Source organism: Podarcis raffonei, chromosome 16 (assembly GCF_027172205.1).
Source record: "Podarcis raffonei isolate rPodRaf1 chromosome 16, rPodRaf1.pri, whole genome shotgun sequence".
NCBI classification, from domain to species: Eukaryota; Metazoa; Chordata; class Lepidosauria; order Squamata; family Lacertidae; genus Podarcis; species Podarcis raffonei.
In genome coordinates, this window is record NC_070617.1 from 28,894,693 (window position 1) to 28,915,318 (window position 20,626).

General features: G+C 41.6%; 1 protein-coding gene across 6 annotated transcripts in view; it reads right to left on the reverse strand.

Moving 5' to 3' along the window:
- The window catches only part of CLTCL1 (clathrin heavy chain like 1), a 56,725-nt gene that overhangs the window by 23,967 nt on the left and 12,132 nt on the right, over positions 1 to 20,626 (reverse strand). For all 6 annotated transcript variants that reach the window (XM_053370128.1, XM_053370129.1, XM_053370133.1 and 3 more), the window contains exons 2-16: positions 20,370 to 20,577; positions 14,504 to 14,772; positions 14,041 to 14,202; positions 13,153 to 13,266; positions 11,808 to 11,981; positions 10,259 to 10,456; positions 8,723 to 8,923; positions 7,361 to 7,513; positions 6,152 to 6,274; positions 5,366 to 5,503; positions 4,985 to 5,149; positions 4,310 to 4,490; positions 2,789 to 2,952; positions 873 to 998; positions 457 to 599 (exon numbers count right to left, since the gene is read on the reverse strand). In XM_053370128.1, coding sequence (XP_053226103.1) covers positions 457 to 599; positions 873 to 998; positions 2,789 to 2,952; positions 4,310 to 4,490; positions 4,985 to 5,149; positions 5,366 to 5,503; positions 6,152 to 6,274; positions 7,361 to 7,513; positions 8,723 to 8,923; positions 10,259 to 10,456; positions 11,808 to 11,981; positions 13,153 to 13,266; positions 14,041 to 14,202; positions 14,504 to 14,772; positions 20,370 to 20,577 — 2,519 coding nt within the window. The remainder of the gene's footprint in view (positions 1 to 456; positions 600 to 872; positions 999 to 2,788; positions 2,953 to 4,309; positions 4,491 to 4,984; positions 5,150 to 5,365; positions 5,504 to 6,151; positions 6,275 to 7,360; positions 7,514 to 8,722; positions 8,924 to 10,258; positions 10,457 to 11,807; positions 11,982 to 13,152; positions 13,267 to 14,040; positions 14,203 to 14,503; positions 14,773 to 20,369; positions 20,578 to 20,626) is intronic.

Consider the following 20,626-nt stretch of genomic DNA (forward strand, 5'->3'; position numbering starts at 1 on the left):
CCTAATATAATGAGATTTCCCAGCAAAAGCACCTCTCATTGAGTTTGTACGCATACTTAAGGTGCAAAGGAAAGAGGCTTGTTTGTATTTTGGGAATGAATCGTGTTCTTATGTAGCTGCATGCTTCTGTATTTTCTGGATGTCCCATGATCACATCATAAAGTAGTTGTGTTCTGGGTTATAAATCAAGTACTGCCAGGAGTTGTTTCTTTTTGTTTTCCAATGTATTTCTTATCCATTAAAAAATTGGTATGGCAGCAGCAAATTTTTATTCTGAAAGTGTGACCCAGAGAAAAAAGTTGGTCTAATAAGGGTACTGACTTAAAGTGGTTTTTTGAAGTATTTTGACACAGTGGTTTTTTTACAAGCACATAGCTTTGCAGTTGGAATCTAAGAAGTTTTAGAAATAAAGGAATTCTGAACAATAACTAAAATTAGTTTGTCTGCAAGTCTTACCTATTTCTTTTTTCCACTTCAGCTACCAGTTCATCTGTTGAGAACTGGCCTCTCACCACCATGATCAAGTTCTTGATAACATCTTCAGAACAATCCACATCTAGAAGCCCTCCAACCACGGCTGGAATACGACTTGGATTTACCTAGAACAAGTCATTATTTTTAGTTTCAGGTCTCACCAAAAAATGTCCAAACTATTGTTATACAGACACATTGGTAAACTGCAGGTTGCAACCAATTCAAAAACATCATTAAATAAATTTTAGCTATGCTTAAAATTTCATATTGAGTATCCTCTGATTACTTCCCGATCACATTTTCTGCTGAATGTCTAAGGTAAGGATTTGCTGTCACTGACATCAAAAGCATGTTCTTAAAAGTTATGAATCAAATTACGGAATGTGTAGATACATTACCTTTTGAACATAGATCTCAATGTATTTCTGCAAGTTGTTACGGTACAAATAGAGAACCAGGTCATGGACGAAGTCAAATCTGTCACAGACGATTATCAGGGGAAGCTGGTCTGTGAGCTTAGCTTCCTGTACAAACGGAGAGGAGCAAATACAGCAACATACCATTATGAGAAAGAGAGCAACAATAAAGTACAAGCAAGAACAAAAGTCCAAGAGAGAAAAACCTGAATGGAAACCTAGTTAATTACAAAAGAACCCAGCTAAATACTGCGGAACAAGGACTACTTATGTGACACAGGCAAACAACATGGCTGCAATTCTCTTTCCAGAAATTACAAGTTTCCTCTGCAATAGATTACCAAGGGCCACTATGTGCATTTATCGTCAATGGGATGGAAAGGTGTAGCCCTCTTCAGTGCAGAAGGGCATTTTTATCAGTTCAGTAATGTCAGACGTCAGTGGTGGTTGCTCGTGAGTAACCAGGCAGGACTCCGACCTGTCTTTTACAGGCTTTATTTTGGTGCAAAAACTATTTACAGTGCAGAACCATCAGTTCATGTCAGCCTCAATCGCTAGCAGAATCCGGGAGTGGTTCTTTCCAGGTCCTCCCCCAACATAAGAACTTAGCAACCCCCAACCATTTCCTTCCTTCTTTGCGTTTTACTTCTCTGCACAAGGTAGGCGACGGAAGAGGCGTGTTTCCCTCCTGGCCGGCTTGGCCAGGAGCGGTGCTGAGGCTCCCCGCAGCATCCTCTAGCCCTTTCCCCTCCTTTACCCCGGAGGTGTGGCTTCGCCCACCCTCAGACTGACGAGGTGTGGCGCTGGGGCTCCCAGCAGCATCCTCTGGCCCCTTCCCCTCTTCCCCACTGCAGGAAAAGGAACTGCTTCGCAAGATTTTCGGAGCCTCCCTGTATCCCAACGGCCCCTCTGCCTCCCGATGGCAGTCCCCTGACAAGTAAGCAACACCCACTGTGCGTAGGCTCTCTTTTTTTATCTGCACCCCTAAGCGCTCACTTCAGTCCCTCTCCCAACTCTGCCCATCTGAACTCTGGGATGCATGTCCCCTTTTCTCTGTTCTATCACAGGCCTAAAGCCTTGTCTCTAATAACATCTCACACTACGTTCTAAAGCAGTCTTCCTATTATCAGAGGTCTCTCTGCTCATATTATTTGCTCCTCAACTCATGAAAGGAGAGTGGGGAGCTTTCCACAAGAGCGCTTCAGACAAAATTTCCCTCTAGTCCAGCATCTGGTTTTCCCACAGCAACAAAAAAGATGCCTGTGAGGAACTCACAACCAAGAAGAACGGTTGGTAGCCCTCTCCTGCTAGCGTTCTCTCAGCATACTGTATTCAGTACTAGAGGCAAGATATACCATATTTACTCGAGTCTGGCGAATGCAAATGCAACATTGAATCTAATGTGAACCTTAATTTTCGCAACATAATTTTGCCCCCCAAAAAGGTGAGCATTAGATTGGAGTAAATATGGGAGTCATCATGGCTTAGTAGCCATATCCTCCACAAACTTGCCCAATCCCCTTTTAAAGCCATCTTGTGGAAGAGAATTCCGAAGGATAACTATGAACTGTGTGAAGTAGTACTTTTGTTTGTTTGTCTGAAATGAATTCTCCCGAATATTCAATTTAATCGGATGACCTCAGGTTATATTATGAGAGATCACCAATGTGGTATTAAAGTAGCAAACCCGAGAGGGCAGTAAAAAAAGAATTAAGGACTGAATCATCATCATCATCATCATCATCATCCCACCCTTCTTCCCAGGGCAGCAAACAAACATAAAAAGTTAACACAATTTAAAATAAAACAAACATATTGACAAACAAGGGTGACACAGAAAAAAATCTAAACAGACATTTAAAATACCACCACTCGGTTTGGTACTGTGGGTGTTTTACCTTCAGAAAGTTCTTCACCCGTTCTGGATTATAACAATTGCTTTCTCGGCAGATTCTTTCTACCTCTTTGATTTGGCCAGTCTTGCAAGCTGCCTGGATATACTTAAAGTGGACATCTGGGTCTTGACTGAAGTTCACAATAGAGCCCAGGAAATAAAACAGCCCTAGAGAGACAGGTTTAAGAGGTTGCGGGGGGGTGTCCATATTGGGGTGGAGGGGAAGAGAGAAAAGAAAGACACCTCTACAAGCATCAAATATAAACAGCTTCAACAAGGCATGGTTCAAATACCAGTGTTTGAAGACAAAGGACCAGTCGCCCAACAAATTATGATCCAATAGCCAGTAATGAAAATGGCCTTAATCCATGCTTTAAAATTAGAAAGCATTTTCAGCATTGCATTCCTAACTCAGATGTATAAACAATTCACTTGATTGAATTATTTTAGCAACTTCTAGAAATAAGTATTGGTTTTCTTATTTCCTCCCCTCATTCTAGCATCTTTAATAGTACTCCTTCCATGATTGGTTAAATTTCCATTTCTTACAAATCCTGCGAAAAAATCAATCAAGTAATACACTAGTCAGGTCAGGAATAACTCTTTGCAGCCAATGACCATTACAATATGGGGAGATAATCAGTCCAATAAGACAGGGCTAAACCCTGTGAATACAGAATTTAAAATATTTATTTAGTTCAAGACTACCCATAACATTCCACACTAATATGCCTTTTAAAATGCCTCATTTATCTTTTTTGCAGAAATGCAAATAAAGCTACCCTATATCTTAAAACTATCTGTTTGGCCTTCTAGGAAAGTCTGAAAGGGAAGAATGAACTTAGCCCTTGGTAAATTATATAAAATACAGTATAAGATACAGTGTACAACATCTTCGATTTGGCCTGCTCTACATACATAAAAATGTGACTTTACTGATCTATTAGAAAACCTACTAGCTAAATATTCAGTAGGCATGTTTGGGAATCTAAGTTGTTTAAAAGATTTGCTAGCCATTATTTCAGGCAAATATTTTAAGAATTAGAAACTACCTTTTAAGACAGGATTTGTAAGCTCCTTGCTGCTTGCAAACTGCTTACTAGAGCCCCATCCCTTTTAATATTAGAACTACAAATGTAGACATGGCTTTAGGCTGCACTGTAATAGTTACAGTGAAAAATCTGCTGGGTAAGAAAAATATTACTTTTACTACCTCTGAACTATACAAATTTACTTATACACATGCCTATTTTGCACAGCGTATTCTACTTCTTGCTCTTCTCCATTAGTAGAAGATTTGCAGTGCCTTGCCCTCAACCTCAGCCACGATTTTAGCTTTGACAACATTGCTAGGTACTGCTACCCTCTCACAGGGGCCAGAAACGTGTAAAAAACTGCACTTGCATTTTGTTGTTTTCAGTGCTTCTATAAAAACAGCCTCCCACCTCCATTATCTGACATTCCGCAGTCCTCGGTAAAACAAGTTCAAGGTGAGCGAGCACTATTCGCTGCTTCCGAGGCTTACCTTCGTAACTTTTAAAGGATTCAAACAGCTCCACAAGAGACTGGGTGCCCAGCTGCTCGTGGTATTTAGACGCCACTTGCACACAGAGCTGTAGGTTTTGTCGGATGTTGGCGGACAGCATAGCACGTAGGCACTCAACAGAATCTTCAACTGATAGAGAGCCAAAGAAGTTCACAAGCCACTGAGGAAAGAAGCAGCAAATAATTCAAGCAGGTTCACACCATGACATGAATGGCTACCGTATCGTGAGTTTCAATTATCTACCAATCTAAGGGAAGCAGAATAAAGCATTGAGGTCCATTATCATGTTTTGGTTGTTTCAGGAGAGCCAAGGTACACATGGAGGGCAGGGGAGAGGCCTTCTTTTGCTCCCTTCGTTTTATCCTCACAACCACCCTGTAGAGTACATTAGGTTGAGTGTGTAGCCCCAAGTCATCAGCAAGCTTTATAGCCAACTAAGGATTTGAACCTGGGTCTCCCCAGTCCCGACCCAGCACACTAAGCATTATACCACACTGGCTTGTCTAGAAGCAGATGATCACTGGAAGCAAAAAGGGGAGGTCTGAAGGGTGTGTAGGAAGGGAAGCAACCAACTAAACAAAGAACACAAAGGAGAACAGTGCAGAAAGGAGCATGAACCCTAACTGGTTAATGTTCAGCTGCACATTATCTTACCTCCGGGTTCAAAAGATGAGTATGAACAACAGCTCGCTTGATGTCGTAAAGATCAGTGTAGTGTTCCAGTGCTCTCTGTAACAAGCCTGCCTTTTCACAAAGTTGGGCAATGTGGGCACGGTCATAATGTGTGAACATCTGGTTTCCCAGGATAGCATCTGCAACCTAGTGATTAGCAACAGTGCAAGTCAATTTATAAAAAGAGGAATAGGGGACTTGGTGCTCTTAAAACCCTGGTAGGTGATCTTCTACATGAAACATATAGATTGTTACACAGAGCCGTCCTTGGCAAAATAACAACTGCCTCCCTCAAGAAGGAATGAGAAAGGTAGGCTTCAAAAAAACACCACCACAAAACCCATCCAACCCAGGAGAGTTTACCTGTGGAGCATGAATGAGGTTCATCTCAAGCAGACGAGTCTGGAGGTGGCCTTCGGCAGGACGGTTATTTTTCAAGGCATCCAACAAAAAGGAGGTACACTGCTGAATCAAACTGTTCTCCATGAATACATCAACAATCTACAGCATAGGAATCAAACAGATGGCCATCAAGACACGTAAACTGCTGCCTAAGTGTGCTACAAAACTTATTTTATTTTATGCACGCAAATACATTGTACCAATTAGTTGTGGGTCTAAAAAATAAACAAGTCTTTAATTCACCAAATACAGACTTTAAGCTCCCAACGTTTCCAAACCACAACGTAAGAACACAGCTGAATTCAATGTTTCCAAATAACATTATTTATTCCACTTCATGTCCAGGTGCCCATCACATATCAAGTATGTTTAACCTTGTTTCTCTTCTGAAAAACTATCGCGTAGTTTTCAAAACCAGTTTTACCCAGTTCTTTATGTCTGTAGTTCTTGCCTAAAAGGAGTTGGTCGAAACAGAATCTCTTACATGTAAATTTGAGTTGTCACTGCCCATAGAGCTACTAAGGTATAATTCCTTACACTTTTGATAATTCCTTGCACTGCTTTGAAACCTATAGCTAGCAACTTTTGCAATTAGGTAAATTGATTAGTTTTCCAGAATTGCAAGACCATGACAAAAACTGTAGACGTTTAAACAAGATGGCTATTCATTTAGCTGTATTAGGACTTGAGGGGCATTTTATTCCAGCTTTATCTTCTAGAACTGCAACAGACCGAGGTAGTGCTTACCTGATTGATGTTGGCTAGTGGCTCTTCATCCTGCACCAACATCTGAGCAAACTGAAGACCCTGATCTGGGCTGACCCTCATCACACTCCTCAATAAGAAAATCCAATCTGGAGTATAACCAACCTAAAAGGTCAAATTTCAAGATGTTAAGTAAGTTTTGCTTTAACTCAATATATTCCTGCATTTTGCTAATATATTCCAAAAGCAACTAGGCCTTAGCAAATTACACGTAGCTAAACCCAACCTCACATCTCGAGTCAGGTTTTTACTTGCTTCATATGACATTAGGGCAAGAAATTGATCAGCCCATTATTCAACGTACAGGTTCGAATGTTACAGTCGGGTTGCTGTACAACTGATGTGCAACTGATATAAGATACAGCTTCTCATTTGTTGGAAGGGGAGCAGTCCAAAGGGACTGTTGTTGTCGGTTCAACTTCACAATGACTTCAGTAGCTGCTAAGCTCTTTCCAAACACCATTCAATACCTAGCTTTTATCCTTTATACAGTTTGGGATCTGGAATTACCCACTTCTATTTGTCCAAAATATTAATATCGCCTTTCAGGTACCCCAAATTTAAGGGTATCAGGCACATTACAGCCAGGGAAAAACACATTCATTTGTGAAAACTCCTCCATGGAATGCACTTCCCAGGGAGGCTCACCCAATACAGAATCTTATGCTTTTACAACACTGGGCTTCATGTCTTTTGATCAGTTTTAAATCCTACAGATTATATTATTTTAATATTAACTGAAACCCACCCTGGGAGTTCTGAAATAGAAAGGTGGGGTTTCTTAACCTTTTAAATAAATGAAATTGCCAGAGATTAGCAAGACAACCATGTTAATGTGCACAGCCCATCCTAGTTCAGTCCTTTAAATTGAAAGACATCCAAGAGCCTATAGAATTTAGGGTGCAAGTTTCATTCACCCGCAGGAAAAGCCCTGAGGTACTGAAGCTGATTTTTGCCATTTTTGTCCGCAGAATAGTCTACTGAATGCTCCAAAAACCACATGACTTATGCAATTGAAACTTTACCAGGTGGGGCCGTTGCATATCACACTTCAGATATCCCGGAATGTTCCGAGGCTTATTCTTATCTTGGTAAAGATAAAATTTAACTGTGCGTTCAAAAAGCTTCTGGCTTGCAAAGGTGTGCATTACACAATCACATACTTTTCAGAGGGGAAAAAAAGATAGTTACCTTTTTGGCATAAAGAACTATTTTCTGGAATTGACCAGTTTCTGCAAAACACTGAATTACTTTGTTTGGTACATTCGCACGGAGATAAACACTGAGGGCAAGGGTTGGGTCAGCAGCCTTCACCAAGTCTCCTAGCTCCTCGGAGCATTCCAGCTGAAACAGAAACAACATTTCAGAATCAACACAGATCCAAGTCTTAAGCTGCAATTTGTTTGCTGGCATCGAATGTAAGACTGCAATAGAACCAGCATTTCAAAGCTATTAACACCACACCCAGCTCAGCAAACGCTGCCACCCACCCCTGCTTATGGCAAGCAAATGTAGTTGCTACTCTTTCAATATATAGGGTATGCCTGTCTAGATCTCAGCGATTTACCTCACTGTTTAGGAAGAAAACTCTGTGGGAATTATAGAAATGCAGCCCAAAACTCTTTTTCAAGTTAATATTTTAGTGATGTCTTTGTTTACATCAACACAACAGAGCGAACTAAAATAAAACCGGGAAAGGGGTCAGAGGAGTGGCTCAGTGCTCATAGAGTTTTGCTCATTTTCAGTTTAAATGGGTATCACAAAATACCTTGGAAAGTATCAAATTTTCGCAATCTACAGTATGTACTTAGCTAATGTATGGTCCATTGGTGGATTTCTTGGGACTATGTTTATTTTCCCAGTACTAAAAAATGGTGTATTTGGTGACCAACAGGGTATGCCTAATCCATTTTCACTGCTCTAGGGTAAGTGTCTACACAACAGGGAGATTTCCCATCAATGATATTTTGCCTGTAGTTAGAGCAAAAAGCCAGCAGACCTCTCAGTTGGATGTAGGTGGGTAATCAACAAAATGCACTGTTGTCACTAACAAGGCTTTATACTACTTGGGTAAGGTAAAGGGACCCCTGACCATTAGGTCCAGTAGTGGCCGACTCTGGGGTTGCGGCGCTCATCTCGCTTTATTGGCCAAGGGAGCCGGTGTACAGCTTCCGGGTCATGTGGCCAGCAGGACTAAGAGCAGCGGGTCATGTGGCGAACCAGAGCAGCGCACGGAAACGCTGTTTACCTTCCCGCCGGAGCGGTACCTATTTATCTACTTGCACTTTTGGGGGTGCTTTCGAACTCCTAGGTTGGCAGGAGCAGGGACCGAGCAACGGGAGCTCACCCCGTCGCGGGGATTCGAACCGCCGACCTTCTGATCGGCAAGTCCTAGGCTCTGTGGTTTAACCCACAGCGCCACCCGCGTCCCTTACTGCTTGGGTACGTGGGCCTAAATAGGAATGCTAGTTAATTTCAGCACAGGCAACAGAACGACGACTGTTTAAAGCAGACCACAGCGTAATAAATTTTTGAAGAGGTCCCCTGCTTTACCTTGTCTTCTTTTAGCCATTTTTCTAAAAGCTGCTTGCGGCCTTGCTGAAGAACAGGACGGCAGAGTTCCAGAGACTCAAATTTATTGAGCTGGCCTTGATCGAGGAGGATCCCGAAGTACTGGAGCAAGGGAGATGCCTGCCCAGGCTGGGCTGGTACACTCTGGAACTTTCGGATGGTATCACTTGTGCGCAAGATTCCCTGAACATTGAAACATGATTCTATTAAAAAGTCTCCCTTAAGGGAAAATCCAAGGCAGAGAGAGCTTGCTCAGCTTGCCAGCTGAGAATTCCCAAGACCAGGGTGGATTTGATTTAAAGCAAATCAATTTAAATCACTAGACAGTAAGACTTGATTTAAATCTCTTTTTTTACAGAAAGACTCATTCTTGCTGGTATAATCTTAATATTTACAAACAGATGAAGGTTTCATTTTTGGAATAATACATTTTCAGGGCAGTTTTTTACTGTTATATCAAAAATTACTGATTTGGTTTATAATGTTAGAAATACATAGACAGATAATTATGAAATTATTGTGAGGTTTAATAAATTAAATGTTTATATTTTAACTAAAACGGTAAGATTATAGCATAGGTATCCATTTTTGTTAACTGATGTGGTTAAACAATTTTTTTATAAAAAAAACTTAGACTGAGTTTTAGCACACATGAAAAACTTAAAACAAATCTTTATTTCCTGATAAATAGCCTTTGGGTTATAATGTAGCTTAAATAGAAAACTATCTTGAGAAAGATTTTTTCCTTCAAAAGCATTTTATTTTAAAAATCCAATTTAAATTTTAAAAAATCTGATTTACATGAAAAACATCTGTGGGTTTTTTAAAAAAAATAAATCCACCCTGCCCAACACCAATGTAAAAATCCTGCTAGATCTAGGTCTGTCATCACATTTTCCACAAGTGAAGAATCAGGACAATAGCCTTCTCCTAACCAACCCCTGACAGTGACTCCATGATTACCTGATTTAGGGCTGCAATCCTAAGCAAGAATTCAATGGGGCAACCAGTTCATAGCTCTGGTCAACAATACCCACCATGGATTTTACATAATAAGTATAAGGTAAACTGCTGCACCGCAATTACGTCATATGCATTCATTTCAATGGGTGTCCTCTGAATACAACTTAGTTTAATGCCACCCTATCTTTATAATAGAATCAGTAATTGAAATTAGGGGTTGCTGAAAAAGTTTAAAACAGGGATGCAGAAAAGGGAGGTATGGGGAAGTCGTTGAAATAAGGTTTAAGAAAAAGAGGTTATGAAATTATACGTGTTTATATGTTTGTTTGTCTATGTATTGTTAGTTGTAATGTGTTTTAATTCATGTTGGAAAATCAATAAAAATTTATTTAAAAAAAATATAATAGAATCGTCTATGTCTCCCTCAAGGAAGACAGAACCAGTGCCCTCATACAACTTGGGATTGCCTGTTGCTTCAAACAAAGGCTACAAAATCTGTTTGGAGTGCACCCCCGAAACCCTCGGCCAAAAAACAATTTTTAAAAAGATGTTTACCTTTGGTGCAGATGCCGCCACTTTAGCCGCTTCTGCATAATTTCCCTGTGCAAAAAGTGTATTAAATTTCCTGGCAAAGAGTTCTTCTGCCCCAGCTAAGTTACTCCTGATCGCCATGCGCAGACCCAAATCAGGATTCTGGAGAACATTGGTGGCGTAATTTACAATGTTATCTTCCTCCACACAAACAGAGAGTACCTATAAGAGAAAGAGAGTCAGTGAGTGCACAGTAAAGTCTAAAAAAGGACAAGGCACACTCTACCACAGGCTTCCTCAACCTCGGCCCTCCAGATGTTTGGAGACTACAATTCCCATCATCCCTGACCACTGGGCCTGCTAGCTAGGGATCATGGGAGTTGTAGGCCAAAAACATCTGGAGGGCCAAGGTTGAGGAATCCTGCTCTACTGTATAAAAGGAGCATTACTGGTCTGGAGGAAAAGTGGCACATTCAAAAATGTCACTTTATAATATTATAAATGAGACTAGTACCACCAGGCCAACTGCTACCAGTTAGGTACAGGATACAATAATGTTCACCACTGAAGTTCTACTTTAAGATTCTCATTTTACTTTCTTTCTTACGAAGCCTTCCTTCCTGACTGCTCAGTTGTCATTTCAACAGCTTTACTGCTTACCTTAGAACTTTTGCTGGAGAAATCTATTCTATCAGTCCTCTTATCTGTGCCTGATGCAGTGTTTAATTCAGTGATCATAGAGGAGCTACCACGTTAATCTCAAGAGTTATTTGATTTGTTAACAACAAGAGAGGTTAGCATACGTGTGCATGCATCGACACCTCCAATGCAGGCTGCAATCTGGATCATTAGAGAATGCATGCTTGGGAACTTGAGGTCTCACTTCAGGACATTAAATGGCATCTCTTTCACCGTTTTGAACCAATGAGCTGAAATCCTTAAGCGTCAGTGCAGAGCCCAGCAAAGTGGTGACTTAAGGAAAGCCGCCACCTGGATCTGATAAAGCAGTCAGGATTCAGAGCCTAAATGACAGCATTACAGTAAGCAGACACTGAAGTGATGGCTAATCTACAGCTGAGAAGTTTCATGCATCATTCTTCTTGTTGTTTAGTCATTTCCGACTCTCCTTGACCCCATGGACCAGAGCACGCCAGGCACTCCTGTCTTCCACTGCCTCCCGCAGTTTGCTCAACCTTATGTTAGTAGCTTCGAGAACACTGTCCAACCATCTCGTCCTCTGTCATCCCCTTCTCCTTGTGCCCTCCATCTTTCCCAACATCAGGGTCTTTTCCAGGGAGTCTTCTCTTCTCATGAGGTGGCCAAAGTATTGGAGCCTCAGCTTCAGGATCTGTCCTTCCAGTGAGCACTCAGGGCTGATTTCCTTTGTCGTGGCAAAGGGGCTTGAATAACTCAGAGAAGCTATGAGCCATGCCGTGCAGGGCCACCCAAGATGGACAGGTCATAGTGGAGAGTTTTGACTAAACGCGATCCACCTGGAGCAGGAACCAGCAAGCTACTCCAGTATCCCTGCCAAGAAAACTCCATGGACAAAAACAATAGGCATCATTCTTACCTGTCCTTTTTTATTTACACCAATAATTCCTGAGGTAGGTTCATGAGGTGCAGTTACAAAGATAGTGTCTGCACTAATACGGTTCATGTAGATGCACACTCCAGATTCCAAGTCGTACATATGAATATATCCATATTTTGTGATCAGATAGATAACACCATGCTTTGTTCCAATCTACCAAATGTACAAGAAAGAGACAAGGTTAACCAGGACAGTTCAGAAGTTATTCACTAGTTCATGGGTAGGCAAACTAAGGCCTGGGGGCCGGATTCGGCCCAATCACCTTCTAAATCAGCATGTTTTTACATGAGTAGAATGTGTCCTTTTATTTAAAATGCATCTCTGGGGCATAGGAATTCGTTCATTCCCCCCTCAAAAAAAATATAGTCCAGCCCCCCACAAGGTCTGAGAGACAGTGGACTGGCCCCCTACTGAAAAAGTTTGCTGACCCCTGCACTAGTTAACTTAAGCTTCTTCCTAGCACAGCAGCAAAAACTCAATTTATTGTGCAAGTGGATTATTTCATACTTGTTAACAGCTACGGCTATTTTTTTAGACTGGGGAGCTGAGAATTTATGTCACTACAAGTCAATCTCTAGTTCAGCTGTGAACCTGAAGCACTTAAGACCTTGGGCAAGCCACTATGGCTGCAAGAAGCTCAGATCCAGCTTTCAGTTTCAAAGAAGTTCCACTCTAAGTGCAACTCTAATGGTATATATTCAGCAATTTTGAACAGCAGGCCTCCACCCCTCCTCCACCATTCTGTCATAAACAGATTAGGCTAAGCTGCCTTTAAAGTTTAAGACTGGCTTGCTTTATAGGACTACAGCATCCAATCCAGCCTAGTTACATGCTTGTTTGGATCCTGGTCTAGCAATGCTATAAACTCAGACAAACTGCATTAAACATTGGCCTCACTCAATTCTGTATCATTTAAACCAACTGTACACACTGATATGGTAATGTGGAGAGTTGTATTCAATTGTGTCTGGATACAGATCCAGCTGACAGCTGCCTAAGAGTTACCAACTGGCATTGCCATCAGAATGGGAGTAAACAGCATCCTTGCACCTGTTCATCATGCCTGGATACAGCTCCATTCAAGAGCCCCTGCTATGTATAGGACACTGAATGATCTTGAATACACACACACAACTAATCTTTTGCAAGGCACCCTGGGAGGGCTTCACCCTGAAAGGCAGCATGTAAGCGTTTGGAACAAAGTTCATATTTTTCTGACACAACAGTTGTTTATGGGCTAAAAAGGGCATGCAATACTACCGCTGCACTTGATATGCTTCGGCCATGCCACCGGAAGTCTTAAACGCACTCTTCAATTCATTACCTGCATTGCCACCGGGAAATCCGTTTGAGCCTCTGGAGGGAAAAAGACATCAACAGCTTTCTTGACAAAGGGTTGGTTTCCAGCAGCAGGTTGACCCACTTCAATTATATGCAGCTGGGGAAACACCACAGGGTTATAAATCGTTTAGTTGAAAAGCTCACTCAAATCAGGTGTTCCTCAGAATGGAAAACTGTTAAAAATAATGGTATGGATTTTTCTTAAGCGTTCTCCATTCTTCACAAAGTTTAAATGTTCTATAGCAGGGATGTCCAACATGTCGATCGTGATCTACCAGTTGATCGCAGGATGTCCCTGGTCAATCCTGGTCCCCGATTGATCGTCCCCCCAAAAAAGCTCAACAACTCTGGTCAATCCAATGGGAAGATCACTGCCAGTTTTTTTATAGTGGGATTAGATCACAGTTTCTTGGAAGTTGGATGTGCCTGTTGTATAATATTGGCTCTACAGCCCAAATTAAGGCTATGTTGACTGGCACTTTGAGAATACAATTCAAAATGGTCTATTTTGGTGAGACACCTTAAAGCAGAAAAACATGTTGCACACCAGACGTTTTGGACTACAACTTCCATCAGCCTCAGCCAGCACTGCCAATGGCCAAGGATGATAAGAGTCCAGCAACAACTGGATGGCACCACATTGACTACTCATGCCTTAAAGAGAGGTGCAGTATCAGCATCAAGTGTTCCATCCTAAACCCTGAAGCGGAGCTAGGATCTCTTGATTTTTCACAAGGACTTGCACAGACTACACTGGTGCAAGCTACAGAGGGGTTGAGGAACTTCATTTAAATGGTTTATCGTCTTGGATCTTATGCCCAAAAGCAGCTGTAAGCAACAAAGGCAATGATCAAGTATAAAAGGCTTTTACCTTGCCTCCTGCAGGGCTTCGCACAGCAAAACAGAAGAGGGTGGAAGGCTTGGCATTGCCTTCTATTTTGAATTCTGCAAAGGCTGCTGCATGTCCCTCTATAGGCTGGGAAACTTTTCGATCCACTGAGTACAGCTGCATGGCACCAACCACACGATTTTGCTAATGGAGCAAGCATCACAGTCGTTAAATGTACAGCAAGCACTTAAGAGCCTGAAGTGTCAAGATCCTTAATCCATTTAGAGCCTCTTATCCTGCGCCTCCCATCAAGAGATTCCAACCACTAATTCAACAGAACAGAAGCATCCCCATGTCACAGCTTACAAGTTCACTGTATGTTCAGTAGTTCTGCTTTCCAGCTCAGCTGTCACAAAAATGTTTTGGCTTCTAGTCTCCCAATTTCTACAGTCCACATGCTTCAATGCATGCTTTTGAACCCTCTGCACTCCGCAGCTTTCCTTACCTGGGCAGAGATTCCTATCAGGAGCAGCCACTTCTGATTTTCATCAGTTCTGTAATTGATGATTTGGCAGCCTGCAAGACTGGCGTGCCTGTCAAACATCTTTTGGGGCAGAGAGTCTCCTTCCATACTCCAGTGATAAACTGCAGTCTCTGTCACTAAGGCAACGGTATTCACAGAAATCCATTTCCAGAAGATCACTTCCTCTGCCATCGTGTGTGCTTTCATTTTGCTTTTCATCTCAATGTTAAAGATCTGGAGTGTTTTCCCCGCTGGCATACAAGACAGAAAGACAAAGAGAATCATAGCCCTCCAAAAATGTTAAGCAATAGCTTTCCCTACTCCAACACAATCTTTTTTGTAGAAAGACGTTTGGAAATATCCAAAGTCAAAGGCCTCAGCTACAGATGCAGCAGAATGAGGTGCTTAAAAAACTGGGCAGCACAACTTCAGACAACAATTGGGAGGAAACCATATTTTTGTAAGCTCTCCTACCTTTTAGCTGAAGTGGCACAGTTCATTTTACCACTTTGTAGCACCGCATGTGTGGATCCAGCATAATTTAGAACATTTCAAGTAGAGGATGAAGGATCATTCATACCAAACTGTGACAATAACGAAGTAGAAATTTACCCAATCCCATATATTTCAGTGCCCATAAGAGGCAGTGATGACTACCAACTTGGATGGCTTTAAAAGAGGATTAGACAAATCCACATAGAATGACAATAACAATGGCTACTTGCCACAGGGGCTGTTTTACCTCCACTGTCAGAGGCAGCATGCCTCTGAATACTAGTTGCTGGAAATGGCAGGAGGGAAAACAGCTGTTGTGCTTGGGCCCTGCTTTCGGACATCGCATAGGCATCATGTTGGCCACTGTGAGAACAGGATGCTGGACTAGATGGGCCACTGGCCTGATGCAGCAGGTTCTTATGTTCACTCTGGCCATAAGTTTATCAAGTGCTTATTTTTTTAGCGCTAAGCCTTGTGCTAACTTGTTTAGAATTCAAGGAAAGTGTAGGATCCCCATGTAGAACGCAAAACGTATCTGGTAATATCTGCACTTCACTTCCAGTCTTTCAAGACAAAGCCTCATTAGGAAAGTTGGGTGAGAGAGAAGGTAGGTAGGAATATTGAAGTTTATGGCATAGTGGCAAATGAGGAAGCCAGGAGATGAACTCTTCAAACATTCTCCTTCAACATTTTGCCTCAAAATCCCAAGTTTCTTTGGGGCAAAATCCCCCCTCTCAAAAGTAAAGGTATATTTCAGAATGGGCTGTTTAGAGTGCAGCATATTAAAAAAGACATTTTTCAATACTGCTCAAAACAGGATCCTTATTCTTAGGATGCCAACTGTCCTACTTTTCAACCCATAGTCATTATTGAGTAACACACCAGTGTGAACCTAAGTGGCTTAACTCCATAAACAATGCTGTTATGTGCAATTTTCTGTTCCTTGAGAAGGGTAGCATTGTGTCATCTGTAAGACATTAGAAACCCAGCAGGTAAGGCAACCAAAAATGGAAATATGACCTTTCTTCCAAAGGAGGACAAGAACTCACTGCATTTCCTAAAGATGCAACCCTTGACTCTAGGCTTCCAAGGAAGCAGAAGTCAATATTTAATAGATAGGATTTTGAGAAGCAGACATTAAGCAACCCTATTCCCATCAGATGAAGGTCTGCTTGGTGGTGGTGGGGTAATTGCTTAATATCTGTTTTCTTAGAAACATAACCTAAAAGTTATTTGAAAACTGGCTTGTTCTACAGTTAACTGTGATCAGTTTACTGCTGTTGTAAGCTAAAAATCTCCAGAAGCTTTTGAGTCTTGCATTACTGACAAACATACAATGTCACTGAAAGTTACTAACCAGATCCTTGATCTTTCTTTTTTTAAAAACTTTCAGGGTGCACAGTGTTATTGGTGGGTGTCAAGCAGTATGACACTACTGTATTGGCACTAGAGCAGATCAGTGTCCAGTAGTCCAAGCAGAGAATTCTCAATTGGATATCTCCTCATATATTACCTGGAAGCATGTGTGTCAAGAGTAAGGAGATTTGCGCATATCACACAAACACACAATTCCTTCCCCAAATTGCCGTTTCTTTGCAGATCTAGAATGTTAATGAGATCAGCAAAGAGTAACGATTCCCATACAGAACCAAGACTGATTGGTAGCTACTACTTTCCTCCAGAGGCTAAAGGGACGCGATGCAGGAGAGCAAAAGGAGGAAAAGAGAGAGGAGACAGACAAATAAATAAATATGCAAGAGTAGTAAGGCACCATTTCTTTCTGATGGCAAAAGACAAAGAGAACTATCCTTGCACGCCATGGTGCATGTGAAGCAGCGCAACTGGACGCCTTCACCTGCCCTAGCTGCAACAAAACATGTCTCTTCTGTATCAGTCTCTACAGCTACAGAAGTGCTGAAACCTTCCAACAGCTTAATTTCACCCCCAGAGGCGCACTCTCCATTGTCTCCTGAGACAGACAGATGCCAACATATCCTTGGGCCATTGCCCAAAGTAATTCATGGCTGCCGAGCAGGACCGCTGCACATGGACTAAAAGGGATCCAGGAGGAAGCAGCTTTTTCTAAATGATCCTAAGGAAATGCAGCTGCTTGCAGTCCCTTAAGATTAGTGCCTGAAGTGCAAGGTGCCAAGCTCCCCTTATTCTCCAAGAGTCTTCTCAGCTACAATTTACAACGTGGGCCTGACTGACAAAAATCAGTAGTAATCAGGGTAGGGGTTTGTGTATTTCATTAGGAACCCCATGATATTTCCCCCTACAACTTACCTCAGGCATGCCAAAGAGTCACCGCACTCAATCAAAATCTTGTTTTTTCACCTCTGTGTACAGTGTCCCTGAAAGGTTTGACTCTCATTGCATTCCTCAGCCTTTACTTTTTATTTCAACTGCATGCAGGATAACCCTTTGACTGGGGGGGGGGGTTGAGTGTGTTTTTTCTAAGCAACTAAAAGAGGCTGGGGGAGTTCTCTTGGCCTAAGCTAATTTTATGCCTAATTTTAGACATCTTTTCCTCACAGGGTTCTTTGACACATATGTTTGAACTACTGTGCCAACTCCCAACTTTATGAATGCAGCCCTGCTATTAAAGCAATATAGTGAAGACGACTAATGCTGTCAGATTTAAATAGAAAAAAAGGTACTGTAACGCACTCGCTCTTCAGCAGTGTGTTCCTGACAAGCAATTGGAATGCGTACGATTTTTGTTTACCAAATTTCAAGGGATAGCAGTTCTGGTCTCTTGCAGCAAAAACAAAGTATTGGAGGAACCTTAAAGGCTAGATTATGGCTTAGCCATTGGTGGGCAAGAGCCCAAGTCAGATGCATAAAAAGTCGCCGCAGTTGTGGAGTTTATTTACACATACATGTACGGGGGGTGGGAATGTAGACAGCAAGGCAAAGGGGGCCATGAGATAGATGCAAGCAGATTCTATCCTCCCAACTTGGTGATAATGGTGGCTTTTTCAACTACAATTTCTTTGCACAAAACCGTTATGGAGAGAGCATGCCAAGAGCAGGAAGAGCCCTAACAAGCACACTCATGTTTGAGTAGGCTGCTAGGACTGGAATGCTCCAACAGAATTTAGGGGAAGAGCAACATGCAACAATTTCACCCCCACTCTCAAGTAAAGTTTCTTCCAGCAGAACTGATCATATGTCATCATCCCACTACAGAAGCTTGCCCACGATGGATTCTCACCTCAAAAAAATATTAAGTATAAAGCAGCAAGGGTTTTTTTTATAATAATAAACAGAACCATTTAATTACATTGCTTATCTTAACTGAAAGCCAGACATCTACTCAGGTGACAAATTTGGGAGAAGGGGGAGAGGCTTTATGAACACTTTACATCTCTGCAAGAGTAGAGTATGAAATTGCCTTTTTGCATTCCCATGCTTTGTGTATGGAAATGCCCTATGAAAAGTACTACGTCCCCCCATTCTGTTCCAACATAGATCACTGGAAGTGCTCTCACGGTACATTACAAACACAGGGTACATCCATACAAGGACAATAATGCTTTGATCACTGTAGGAATGCCACATGCAATCCAGAAATGCAATTTGTATGCACGCACCATACTCTTATCACAGTTCTGAGAAGCATTACATTTCTGAGGGACTGGTAATGTATGTTCACTGTTCACACAAGGAACTTGAGCTTCAGGACAGACATAATACGCAGTTGGTTTGCCAGCACCACACTCCCATCTGCAGGGAACATTTAAGTGCTTTTCTAAAGCAACATTTCCAACACATTTTAATACAAGTCGGTCTCCATTTCTGTTGGGGTAATAGGTTTCTGGGCAAGCTATAACCCTGTTACTGCTCCTCCTAAATAATTATGTGCTGTCATGGCCACTCATCTGAACACTTTTATTTCTGAACACTCTTTTAAAGAAGAAAGTGACATGGGAAGTGACGTGGTAATGCTGCAAGAGCTCTTGATGGAGATTGAGGGAGGAGATGAGACACTAAGTTATGTTCAGTTACTTGCATCTCTGGGGTTAGCACACGTGGTACAGCAACAAAATAGTGTATTAGGTAGTTATGTCAAGGGATATCACAAAATATTAGCTCTTCTGGCCAAGAGTTTGATTCACAGGGGGCCAAGACAATTAGAATTAAAGCACTGTGTGTGTACTGAATCAAAGTGTACTATGTGTACTATGTCAAAGTTAACACTGGGGTTATTAGTCCCATGTTGTCCACTCACAGCCCTTTGCTACCAACAAGGTGTTTTGGTGAGCGTGGGCATTCTAAGTGGCAGCTGCCTACGTACTTCCGAGTTGTTCACAGATTTTCAATGCAAGCCAATTTTTGAAGTAGCATCGTGGACCCCTGCGAGCGTTGCCATGGACTTTTAAGACCAAGTACCACATTTAAAATAAAAGAAGTGACTAGCACACAAGACACCATGCCAGCAAAGGTCTCTCATAAAAGTATTGCGACTTGATTTTGTCAGTTAACTGTACTGTGGTTAAGACTGGGTTTAACCATCTATTGGTACAGTTACTACCATCAAGTCACAAGTGGTTTCAGAGGATAAATAGTTTCGTTTGCCCAAACTCAAAATTTTAGCATCTAGATTACAATTCTCTCTACAAGTAAGATGCCAAATTGCCTCCTGCAGAATTTAGTACTTTTTATGAGATGAGACCGTTCCAAAACTATTAAACATGAAGTGTGTCAGTACAAAGTTAACTCACCATCTGTTTTAAGACAAGAATGCAGGAAAGAAAGTACACAGTCAGTGAAAGTGAAACCATTTTATATATTAGACACCAATGAGTTTTTGCATCTGCTTGGGTATGGATATTTTTACATGGTGATTAGGCAGCGCCTGGAAGATCACATAGCTTCTAGGACTAGCTGCAACAGAAGCTTTACTTTTTCAGTTTTAGGACTTTAAACCAAACATGCAACACAATCCAAGCTTTATTTAGTAGACGCTTGCCTTCCCTGCCACCCCAAAATACTGCCCTGCAAAAGCAGTACTTGGCTGGAAAAGATATCCAGAGGTATTGGAATTGGTGGTGCCTATTGATTTTCCCAGCCTTGAAAAAAATAATTCAAAGCTTACTGTACAATAGCAATGTCACCTTAAAATTAACCTAATAATTTGCTTTGACAAGTCCTACATTAAGCAAACTTTCCAAGCCACTTCATTCCTAGTACAACTCAATCCCATTATTTACAGCATTCCCTGACTGATACAATGGTTACCAAAATGCAACCAAATCTTAACATACTGCACACGGGTTCAAAGCAGAACCAATACATGTGCTGCTGCACAACAATCCTCCCAAGACAATGCAAAGAAAATAAAACTTACCTTTCAGAGCAATTACTTTAGAAGCTGGATTCATGATGGCACTTTCTGCAGAGATTGGGCGCCTGATAGGAGTGGTTGGATCGCTCATGTCTATGATCACAACCTGTGCTTGCTCACCAACTTTTTCTCGAATACATATGAATTTATCAGATTCCATTGTTAAGGTACTGAATCCAATGTTTGCTGGATTAATTCCAAGATTTTGGAGCTGTAAAAAAAAAAAAAAGTATTGGTAAAAACCTTGCATGACCACAGAC